The following is an 11,813-nucleotide window of genomic DNA, read 5'->3' as shown; positions in this document are numbered from 1 at the left end:
GGTTGCAGGCCAGCCTAGAGAACCTAGCAAAATCCAACCTGTCTCTTACAAATAATACCCACAGTCTCCTAAATGGAAAGATTGAAGTTATAGGACTGATTTATAATTTTTTGTTGTTTCTGCCTGTCTGAGATATAGTCTCAGTATATTTAGTGTAAGCTGGCCTCAGTCATCAGTCATCCTGCCTCGGCTTCTAGACTGCTAATATTATAAATCTGTACCACCATACCAGGCTTCAGGAATGTTTAATAACCACTTATTATTATAAGAGAATGTTTCTTCTTATATGCAGAAGTGATTCCTGTCTTACCAAAGACCACCACTGTTACCCTAGACTTGAGGGGGATGAAAAACAAAGTAGAAGACAAAAGCCCCAATCAAAAGATGCTTGCCACAGTTTGCTTTCTCCAGTCTTTTTCTGTTGTGGTTGTCTGTGCTAGATAAGTAGATGCTGGGAACCAAATGAGGGTCCTCTGGCCCAAATGAGCAAGTGTTCTTAATCAGAGCCATCTCTCTAGCTTCTAATTCTATAAATAAATATTCTTGGTTTTATTTGTGAAGTATGGGTTTTCATAAAACACAAATCTCTAGGAAACATTGTATAGAGGTAAATGGAGATCGTACTGACTACAGGAAGTTTACAGACCCTCAGGCATTCATGGTGGCCAGGGACAGCCACTGTAGGGTGCTTCAGCTGTGTGCCATTCTTCACAAGTGCTCAAAAGAGAAGGCTCCTGACAGATGAGCGTGAGCTGCATAGTTAGTGAGGCAAGTGGTATGTGCTTTTGTTCTGGAACAAATGTGAGAAAAGGGCTTAGATGCACATGTGTAACTCAGTGAGGTCAGAGTTGTACACGTTGCCATCTGCACAGAAGCCTGTCTTATGTTACAATTGCTATGAGAAACCCAAGACAAAATGAGGAGAAAGGGGTTTGTTTGTTTGTTTTGGCTTCTACTTCCACAGCACTGTTCATCATCAAAGAAATCAGGACAGGAACTGAAGCAGGGCAGGAAACTGGAGGCAAAAGCTGATATAGAGGCCATGGAGGGGTGCTGTTTATTGGCTTGTTCCTCGTGGTTTACAGCCTGCTTTCCCATAGAACTCAGAACACCTGCCCAGGAGTGGCCCCACCCACAATAGGGTGGGCCCTCCTACATCAATCACTGATCCAGAAAATACTCTACAGGCTTGTCTGTATGTCTATAGCCCGGTCTTATTGAAGCAGTTTCTCAGTTGAGTTTTCCTACTCTCCAATGACTGAAGCTTGTGTTAATAAGTAAAATTAGCCAGTATAAAGCCTTCTAGTACAGGTCTTTGAAAAGGGGAAATGATGTCATTTATAGGCCACAGTGGACTTCTGGTTTTTATTCATAATCAGTCTCTGTCTCTGTCTATCTCTCTCTTTCTCCGTGTGTGTGTGTGCATGTAGAGGCTATATGAGCTCAGATCTTTATGCTTTTAGACCAGGCACTCTTACCCACAAGCCATGTCCGTTGCTCCCACCTTGTTTTATGAGGAGAGTATTGCACTGGAATGGGACTAATCAAGAAGGCTAGACTGGATGACCAACAAACCCAGGGAACCACCTCTCTCCATCTTACCAGTGCTGAGATTACAAATGTGCTGCACTGTTCCCTCTTTATTATTTGTATTTATTTATTTTTTTAATGTATGTTTTGGGGCTTGAACTTAGATCTTTATTCTTGCATGGCAAACACATTATGGATTGAGTTATCTTCTCATCCCTCATAATTTATTATTATTCACTGAAAAGGAATGTTTTAAAATCTTCAGTGGTTTCTCCTTACATTTATTTGTTTGTTTGCTTGTTTGTTTTTGTTTGTGGTGCTGAGAGTTGAACGGGTCTTACACGTGTACACCATCATTGAGTTGTAACCTCTTCCCTAATTAATCTTTTTGGGAAAGTGTATTTCCTTAGGTACAGATTTTCATGTTTTCCATGATATGCCCATGTTTTAGTTAGGGTAGGGTTTCTATTTCTGTGATAAAACACTATGACCAAAAGCAACTTGGGAAGAACGGACCTATTTTAACTTTTGCAATTCAATCACAGCCCATCATTGAAGGGAGTTGGGGCAAGAACTCAAGGCAGGAATCTGTAGCAAGGAAGTGATACAGAGATCTGGAGAAGTGCTAGCTTGCTCGTGGTGGCTTGCTCAGCCTGCTTTCTTATAGCACCTAGGACCATCTGGCCACAGGGTGGCACTGTCAACAGTGAGTGGGCCCTCCCACATCAATCATCAATCAAGAAAATACCATGTAGACTTGCCTACAGGCCAATCTTAATGGAAGCATTATCTCAATTGAGTCCATCTTCCTAAACGACTCTAGCTTGTCTTAAGTTGACATCAAACTATGCTGTACAGCCCACTAAGTGGAAAAAAAAAGTTTGAATCTGAATTTGTGGCCACCTGAATACAATCTCAGTACATCAAAGACACGACATTGTCTTGAACTTAAGACGTAGCAAAGGTTAACAACTCTGAGAAGTTGTTGAGTTATAACATAGGTTAGTTACTGTTATATCGTTGTTAGTTATAACTTACTGTTGTATTGTTGTGAGGATCCACCATGAATGACCAAGGCAATTCTCATAAAATAAAGCATTTAATTGCAGGCTTGGTTACAGTTTCAGAGGGTTAGTTCATTATTATCACAGCAGGGAATGAAGCAGCACATTGGGCGGGCATGGTGCTAGAGAACTGGCTGAGAACTCGATCATCAGGCAGCAGGCAGAAACATCAGCACTGGGCTTTGAAAACCCAAAACCTAATGAATGCCTAGCAATATATTTCCTCCAAGAAGGCCACACCTCCTAATCTTTCTGCTCTTTTTCAGATATTCCAACTCCCTGGTAACTAAACATTCAAGTAGATGAGCCTACAGGGGCCATTTTCATCTCAACCATCACACTTAACTAGAATGTAGATGAGTTTGGTCATTTGCATATCCATGATCTTGGGCACCATTCACAGTTTATGGACTATTCTGCCCTGAAATACTTGAAAGTTTGGGGAGAAAATTAGGAATGCAACTAAACACATATGGCTAAACACAAAGGTGACATGGTCTAGCCTGGAAGCTATCCTAAGCCTGTCAGAGGAAATAGAATCTGTCTTCTAAGGGCTATTGCTTCTGGAGCCGCTGGCACTCTTGGTGTTGACAGTGGGTCACCGTGGAAGCTACATGGGAATGTGAACTCTGCTGTTCTATTTCCTGGCTACTTCATGTCTTAGAAAGACATGAAGAGTGTGAACATAGTTGTCTCTATAGACACCCAGTAGAGGGTGCTCTCTTTTCACAGGTGGGATTTCATTCCTTAGCCAAACTGATTCTACAGTCTTGGTCCTAACTGTATTTTGCTTGACTGGTTTTCAGAGCACACACTTACCAGGGCCTTCCATGGGAATGGAGGGAGATAGCTAACAGTCTTTGTCTCTTGCAGCTGCAAGGCACAATCCTGCAGTATGTGAAAACCCTGATGGAAGTGATGCCCAAGATCTGCCGCCTTCCCCGACATGAGTACGGCTCTCCTGGTGAGCAAAGTCCAGCCCTCATGAGAAGGGAATCAAGTTGGAAGCTATAGAGAAGGATCAGATTCGAAAGAAGCCCAAACCAGAATTTGCCTGTTTAGAGTAGAACAAACAAACACACCTTACAACTAGGTAGCAGGCAAGTGTGTGGGACTTTGGGGTCATTATTTGCAGCTAAAGAACTGAGGAACCCAGCTTTTCAGCTAGCAAGGATTTTGATAATGGAGTATTGAACATATTGTTATCCCAGATGCTGAAAATATATGCCTACCAAGAAAAGCAGAGGGAGCTTAACTACCAGATCCTATTGCCCTCTTTTTGGGAAAAGGCATTTTTAAAACAGCAACAAGGCTCTACTTCCTATACCCTCCCTCTGGCCTCTTGCCCTTAGAGATAGTCTTGTTGGTCTGTAAAACATTCTGCCTTATCTGGCTCGGGCCATCCAAATAAATATCCATAATGATCTCAGCATTGCTTTAGGATCAACCTCGACTCTACAGAGTTCTTTGTCACTTAAAAGTGCCTTTTATAGCTGGGCAGTGATGGTACATGCCTTTAGTCCCAGCCCTTGGGAGGGAGAAGCAGGCAGATTTCTGAATTCAACGCCAGCCTTGTCTATAAAACAAATTCCAGGACAAGCAGTGTTACACAGAGAAACTCTGTCTCCAAAAAAAAAAGGGAGAGGGAAGGAGGGAGGGAGGGAGGAAAGGAGGGAGGGAGGGAGGGAAGGAGAGAGAGAGAGATACACTGCCTTTTATGAACCCTTACCTGATAGTATTCTTTCTCCAAAGTTGGCATCAATTAGTTCGTTCTGTATCACTATGAGCAAATACCTTGAAAAGCAACTTAGGGCAAGAATGATTTATTTTAGCTGAGTTTCAGAGAGTTCTGTTCATGAACACTTGGTTCCATGTTTTCAGGCAAAACATCACAATGGCAGCATATTAAAGAGACTGTTTGCTTTCTGGCAGACAAGAAGTAGAGAAAAGGCTTATAGAAGAGTCCAGGGCAAAATATAGCACCCAAGAACATACTCCCAGTGTCAGGCTTCCTCCAACCAGGCCCCATCTTACCTTACCTCCTAGTAATGCCATTATCAAGAGATGAATTTGTTCATTACAACTTCATAATCTAGTCATCTGCAAACACCATATACCCATAGAAGTAGGCTTTGCTACTCTTCCCACCCACGTGCTCCTCTAGTCTAGTCTTGTTAATGTATGTGAGGCTACACATGAATAACTCGTGCTGCCATCCTGATGACTAGCCTGCTGATGTGGCTGAGCTCCCACATATAGTTGGCATTGGCGGGAACTACTCTGCCATCATAAAAGAAAATAACCATCAGCATGGACCTGGCTTAGAAGAATCATAGTTCAGTTCATTGACAGAAAGCAGATAAGTAATCTTAAGGTAATAAAACTACAGATGAAAAATTAAATGCTGAGGAGAAAGCCATTAGGTCAGATTCACAGCATTAACTTTGTTCACACTTGTTGAGGGATGGCCCAGGTGAACGGGTCTCTACTACACTGGGTAGCTAGTAGTTATATTATTGACAAGTGGGAGATAGGAGGAACAGGAGGCATGAACTCTGACGTGAGCAGGAGAGTGAATCCTTAAGAAGACATTCAGGGCTGACCTGCGTAAGCTTATGTGGTTAAATTGAAGTGTGTTAAATCCAACTTTGTTCTTAGGGTAGTTTCAGCTCTTAGGTTGGACCAGTTTGGCAGTGTAGGTATGACTCATGCTAGCCATGTTGGCTTCTGTGTCCTTGGGCCATGTTATGTTGTCCAGGCATTGACAAAGATGACTTAAATACTGTGGGAACTCAGAGAAAAAGTATGCCAGGTTTTCCCACCAATATGAAATGAACTGCAGGGTTTTTATACCCTTTATCAAATTAGCCACACTACTATCTATACCTGTAGAGGTCCACTGAGTTTATCAAATGTCTTATCTGAATCCACTAGAGATGATGCACTGGACTCTCCTTTATTCTTCTGGTATGTTGGCATTCTCTGTCATAATTGCCTTCTCTGAACATACGGAGTTGACTGAGCAGGGTGTCAGAGGGTAGGCCTATGGTCTGTTGAGGATGTGCCAGGTGATAGAAACCATCATTGGTGGAAGCATCTAGCAATCTCCATAGTCAAGCACTGTCAGAATGGCAGGTGCTAGCACTGTGCCTGAATCCCTGACACATACTTCTGCTGCCACAGGCATCCTAGAGTTCTTCCACCACCAGCTGAAGGACATTGTGGAGTATGCAGAGCTGAAAACCGTATGCTTCCAGAACCTGCGGGAGGTGGGAAATGCTGTTCTCTTCTGCCTGCTCATTGAGCAAAGCCTGGTGAGTTCTCAGTTCAGCCCACCCTAGTTGAGCCAAAGTTTTCACTGCTGGTGATAAAATTTTCTTTTCTTTTTTAAAGAGATTTGCTTATTTATTACATATGAATACATTGTAGCTGTCTTCAGATAAACCAGAAAAGGTCATGGGATCCTGTTACAGATGTTTGTGAGCCACCATGTGGTTGCTGGGAATTGAACTCAGGGCCTCTGGAAGAGCAGTCAGTGTTCTTAATGTCTTAACCGCTGAGCCATCTCTCCAGCCCTAAAGTTTTTTCTTTTTTTTTCTCTTTTGTGCTTTCTACACCCCTCTTTAGTAAGGGTATGAAGTGGGCAGTGTAGCTGTTTATTGGTTCCTTATATTTAGAAAACAAGAATATCATGTTTCTTTGTTTAAAAGAGTGTTTTTCCAGTGGACCAAAAAAGTAGCTCAATGGGACATTAAAACTATTCCGGGAAATTCTCTGGACAATTCAGTGTTTATTTTATTCTAACTGGAAAAAGTGTAACTTTTCTTTTCACTGGGATACCTTTCCTGGGATGACTTTTTCTACTCTGTTTTAGTCTTTAGAAGAAGTCTGTGACCTGTTACATGCAGCTCCTTTCCAGAATATCTTACCTCGAGTCCACGTAAAAGGTGAGTCTGCATCATAAACCAGAGTTCACATTGCATGTAAAGAAGTCGTACTTACTACACTGTGCACCCAGAGAAAAGGCCAATGTTCAGGTGTGTTGGTGCCTGTGTAGTCATACCCAGGGAGTCTTTGTGAGGAGTGTCTAACCTTGTTAGAATTCATGAACTCAAGCATTTATAACTATAATGATATCTAGGATCTGTTTCAAAATAACACAGAAACAGAATAAGTGGAGGTAATAAAAGAATGGCCACCAAATTGACAGTTGTCACAGTGGATGAGCAAAGAGGTTCACTGCACTGTTTTGCTTTAGATCATGTTTAGAATTTTCAGAGAATTTTGAAAATGGCACATTAGATATAAACTCTTCTATGTTCCCCTATTCTGTTGATAATTGCATGAAAAGTTACAGTACTCCAAGCTGAAAGCAGATTGTAAATGGTTACATTGCGTAAGTAAATCTGTTAGCTTGAATTAAAATTACAAATGAGCCATTTTAATATACTACAATATACTCTTTCCAAAGAGAATCTGTATCCATGGAGTTAACGGAATCTTTAAGTTTCTGTTAGAAATTAAACTTTGGCAATTTTAAAATCTTACATGAGGACAGAGCTTAATAATGTATTTTCCAATACAGAGGGGGAGAGAGTTGATGCCAAAATGAAACGACTAGAATCCAAGTATGCCCCACTGCATCTTGTCCCGCTGATTGAAAGGCTGGGGACCCCACAGGTAATGGATGCTATGGTTATATGCTAGGGTTTGTATACTGGGTGGAAATTCACATCAGGCCAGTAGAGAGGTTGGAAGCAGCCAGAAGTTATTGTGAGGTTAAGACCGTTGCAGGAGTTGGGAGGATTAGAGATGGTATGCAGAAAAGGCTTAACATGTATCTCAGGAACAAAGATGTACTCATATGTTGTGTGCTTTCATACTCTACCCTTTCATGAACAATTGTTATTTTTTTTCTTCTTTTTTCTTTTTGAGATAGGGTTTCTGTTTCTCTGGCTGTCCTGGAACTTGCTCTATAGATTAGGCTGGCCTCAAACTCATAGTGGTCCACCTGCCTCTGCCTCCTAAGTGCTGGGATTAATAGCATGCATCACCACTGCCCCAAAACTTTTTAATAGGGGTTCTTAGAAGAAACTGTGACAAAAGGCAAAGTATCAGAATGAAGTTTACCTTAGATCTGGCATTTGAACCGGAGTTTTTGTTTTTGTTTGAGGTTGTCTTATGGACTCTCTTCGGTGGCATTGCTGGCTTTTACCCAGGAGATGCCAGTAGATTTTTTTTTGTGACCACTAGAAACGTCTTTGGGAATTGTCATGTGACCTGGAGGCAAACTTGCTTGCAGTTCCAAATGGCTGTACTTCACTCTTCTAGACTTCCGTATTTTAACCTTTAGAATATAGGTAATAGCTGATATAACCTGTTAATGCCAACTTAGCATGTTCTGTCTACTGCAGAATAAGCAGACTGGCGGGCGTTTGTTTTTAGCCCTTCAGTATTCTATCACGGCTTGTAATACTCCATGTACCTTTTGCAGCAAATTGCAATTGCAAGAGAGGGGGACTTGCTGACCAAGGAGCGGCTCTGCTGTGGTCTGTCCATGTTTGAAGTCATCCTGACACGGATCCGGACCTTTCTGGATGATCCCATCTGGCGTGGTCCCCTGCCCAGCAATGGGGTCATGCATGTGGATGAGTGTGTGGAGTTTCACAGACTGTGGAGTGCCATGCAGTTTGTTTATTGCATTCCTGTAGGGACACACGAGTTTACAGTGGAGTAAGTGTGTGTGCTCTGTGACTCTTTGGAAGAGTGGGAGAACTGGCAAGGGAGGTGGTTGCTGAAAGGAGTGTGAAGTCAGTACAGATGTAAAACTTAGAAAGTACACAAAACATTCTACTGGTTTAATGCCACTGAGGTGTGGCTCCTTCTTTGATGCCAAAGAAAGGATTTAGTATGAGTGTCTGGTAATTATTTGAATCTAAAGTAACTGAAAGCAAATTGCACATTCCTGTTTCTGGGTGGCAGAACCATAAAGTTATTCTCTGCAGGTCTGTGATCCATGAAATAGCATGCTAGAGGAACCCAAAATTGGCATTATCAAAAATTTGAAAATTTTTTGTGCTCGTCTTTCTCCTATCTGAGAAACTGTGGACAAAGGAACTAATGTAGCCTGATTATTGTCCTTTGGAGACACTCATGAGCATCCACCTGTTTGTTCATTCTCCTTCTTGCTTGGTGCTTCTAGGCAGTGTTTTGGAGATGGGCTCCACTGGGCTGGCTGCATGATCATCGTACTTCTTGGACAGCAGCGGCGCTTCGCTGTGTTGGATTTCTGCTATCATCTTCTCAAAGTTCAGAAACACGATGGCAAGGATGAGATCATCAAAAATGTGGTATGTGGACAAAATCTTTTACACGTTTGTCTAGGCGAAGAATGCTCATTATCCTAACGTAAAATTCAAACATAAACATACTGCAACAAAACATAACCCAGAAAGGTTTTTTTTAATACTATTTCCTTTTTCTTTTTAAGGTAATTCGATCTACTTACCTTACCTGCATTTCCAGATTGTTGACACACTATTCTAGTCTTCTAGCTTCCAAACCATGTGGTTTTTAAATTGCTTTTATTACCTTTTTGTAATCTTACTCATGTTCTCAAGTGTTTTCCCTTTAGAAGATTATTGTTAAACTTTCTTCTGCTTTCCATGACTTACTGCTGTATTAGTTTTCAGTTGCTCCCAGAACTAAACACAGTGGGTTTAATTGATCATCTCACTTTTCAACATCTCCATAGCTCAGCTGATTCCCCTGCTTAGTCTCACAAAGCTAAAAGGAGTGTGTTTTCCCTGGAGGCCTTGAAGGATGAATGTGCTTTCAGTCTCCTTTTAGTCACTGGCTGAATTGTAACCATAGAAACAAGGTTCAGTTCCTGCTGTCAGCTCATTTCCTCACATGCTTTCCACATGGCCCCTTCAAATGACAGGGCACCACCCACTTGACCACATCCTTCCTGTCAACTTAGGAAACTTTTCTGCTTAAATTATTAGACTGGGTTTGTATAGACAATCCAAGAGTTCTCTTGAAGTCACTCAAGACTATCCATAGGTGCAAAGAAATTCAATGTGGGCATGTGTGAATGGTTATTCTAGTTTCTGTACCTCCTTTATTGGCTCTCTGGAATATAACCAGAAAATTTTCTTCTGTTATGTCTTTGAGATAACCAATTCATTTCAGGTTAAGTAAGCCAGAATTTTTACTTTCAAAATTCTTTCTTAGTTTTAATTTGATTCTTAAAATCTTGGCGGGTATATTCAAATTATAATGTCTTGTTATTTTATATAACACATTATATATGAAACACATATTTTCTGATAATTGAAGGCCTTGGAGTCAGACATTTAAGACTGGCATTCTTGTGTTACATGACAAGCTTCTTTTTTGTTTAACGATTGAAGATTTGCTGTGGTTCACTGTCACCCTGGGTTATTAGAGCTTCCCATTAAGTCTCCAGCCTATTCTTCATTCCAGCCTATTCTTCTCACATTTACCTCCTGTGTGGGCAGAACCAGCAATGCTTTCAGTTCTGTTTGTCATCTTTATCCAGACTTAGAAGATTCAAGCATCTTCTCCATAGACCTGTTAAACTAACATCTTATTAACTTACACTATCTGCATAAACACTTTATTATATATATTAATATATATTAATAGTCCAGCATTTGGCTCATAGGTTCTTTTTCTTTGTTTGCTTTTGGGTTTGAGGAAAGGGTCATCCAGCATGACCTGGAACTCACAATGTACCCAGGCTGGCCTTGAACTCAAGTAAACCTGTTTCATCTTGAGTAGTAAAATACTGACATAAGCCACCTCTCCTGACCAATAGGCAACTGATAAATGATTGAACATGTTTTTAAGTTTTATACTTAGCAATACCAAGATTACAAGGTGAATTTAAATTGGAAATGTTTTCACTATTCCAACTGTGATATTAGAAAGATGGTAGGGGTCAATTTAATTTTCTGTAACTTTTCTGAAGTAGAATCCTTGAATTTTAAAGTACAATAAATACACCAGTCTGATCTCATTGTAGCCATTGAAGAAGATGGTGGAGAGGATTCGAAAATTCCAGATTCTGAATGATGAGATCATCACTATCCTGGACAAGTACTTGAAATCTGGCGATGGGGAGAGCACACCTGTGGAACATGTACGCTGCTTCCAGCCACCCATCCACCAGTCCCTAGCCAGCAGCTGAGGGCTAAGCTCACAGCACCCCAGTAATGATGGCATGTTTGTCTTTATGTAAACTATATTGAAATTTTTAGGGGCTATTTTCCATTATGTCTGAACATACTTAAGGGGGTACTTTTTGATCTGAAAGCTTAACTTTATAAAACTTACTTATTTTTCTATACTAAAATTGTATATGCCTTTGGAATTGGGAAATCTGAGAATATGGTTACTAGTTGTTGCCAGTATGGTCTTAACAAATATTTTCATGCTGAATATCCCAGTAGCTAGTTATAAAATGCTAAATTCACTCATTATCCTGTAAGAGCATAATACCAACTAACTGTATTTAAAAAAAAAAAAAACCCTACCAATTACTTTTAAATTTAATGACTAGCTTTGTTTAGGGATTTTTCTGATGACCTTTTAGGAAATCTTTTCTAAGTCACTGTTCCCTTTTATGCCAGATAGTAAAATTTGTTTTCTCTGTTCAAGTAAATCCAAAAGTGAGTCTGATTTGTGAGGTATGACTTAATGATTAGAGAAATAAAAATTAATGCAATCTGTTTGCCTTTGTTCATTAGCATGAGATGTATCTATCCTTGTACATACCCACATTTCATCTGATGTTTTCAGTAGGACAAGATCATGACATCTTTCAAATATAACTAGAACTTAACATTCAGGTGTGGGCAGGGATATAATGAAAGCCAGTGAGATGTAAGACAACTGTGTCATCCATAAAGGACATGAAAGGAACACCAGAACTTCTATGGTATGTGCATCTACTCTTTGGGGCCAACAGATTGGGGGATGGGGCAGTTACAGTGAACACTGCAAAAAAGGAACTGGGAGAAACCTGACCCTAACAGCTCTCAGCATCCCTTCTCAATTGCTGAGAAATTATCTCACTATGCCAAGTGAAAAACAAGAACCCAGTTTTGCTCTACTATCAGAAGTATGAAAGTGGAGAGAAATTGAGAATCTGGTATAGTGATGTGCCACTCACATCCCAGCTACTTGGGAAGC

General features: G+C 40.7%; 1 protein-coding gene across 2 annotated transcripts in view; it reads left to right on the top strand.

Annotated features, from left to right (window-relative positions):
* Cyfip1 (cytoplasmic FMR1 interacting protein 1) overlaps positions 1-11,352 on the top strand; it is an 89,647-nt gene extending 78,295 nt beyond the window's left edge. For both annotated transcript variants that reach the window (XM_028789213.1, XM_028789214.1), the window contains exons 25-31: positions 3,468-3,558; positions 5,778-5,908; positions 6,469-6,541; positions 7,180-7,274; positions 8,089-8,327; positions 8,797-8,944; positions 10,645-11,352. In XM_028789213.1, the coding sequence (XP_028645046.1) occupies positions 3,468-3,558; positions 5,778-5,908; positions 6,469-6,541; positions 7,180-7,274; positions 8,089-8,327; positions 8,797-8,944; positions 10,645-10,809 (942 nt within the window). In that variant the 3' untranslated portion in view covers positions 10,810-11,352. The remainder of the gene's footprint in view (positions 1-3,467; positions 3,559-5,777; positions 5,909-6,468; positions 6,542-7,179; positions 7,275-8,088; positions 8,328-8,796; positions 8,945-10,644) is intronic.
* Positions 11,353-11,813: the final 461 nt, after the last annotated feature.

This window comes from Grammomys surdaster, unplaced genomic scaffold, assembly GCF_004785775.1.
Source record: "Grammomys surdaster isolate TR1022 unplaced genomic scaffold, NIH_TR_1.0 125801, whole genome shotgun sequence".
NCBI classification, from domain to species: Eukaryota; Metazoa; Chordata; class Mammalia; order Rodentia; family Muridae; genus Grammomys; species Grammomys surdaster.
Note: the sequence above shows the minus strand (reverse complement) of the source record. Positions and strands in the feature narration are given on the sequence as shown.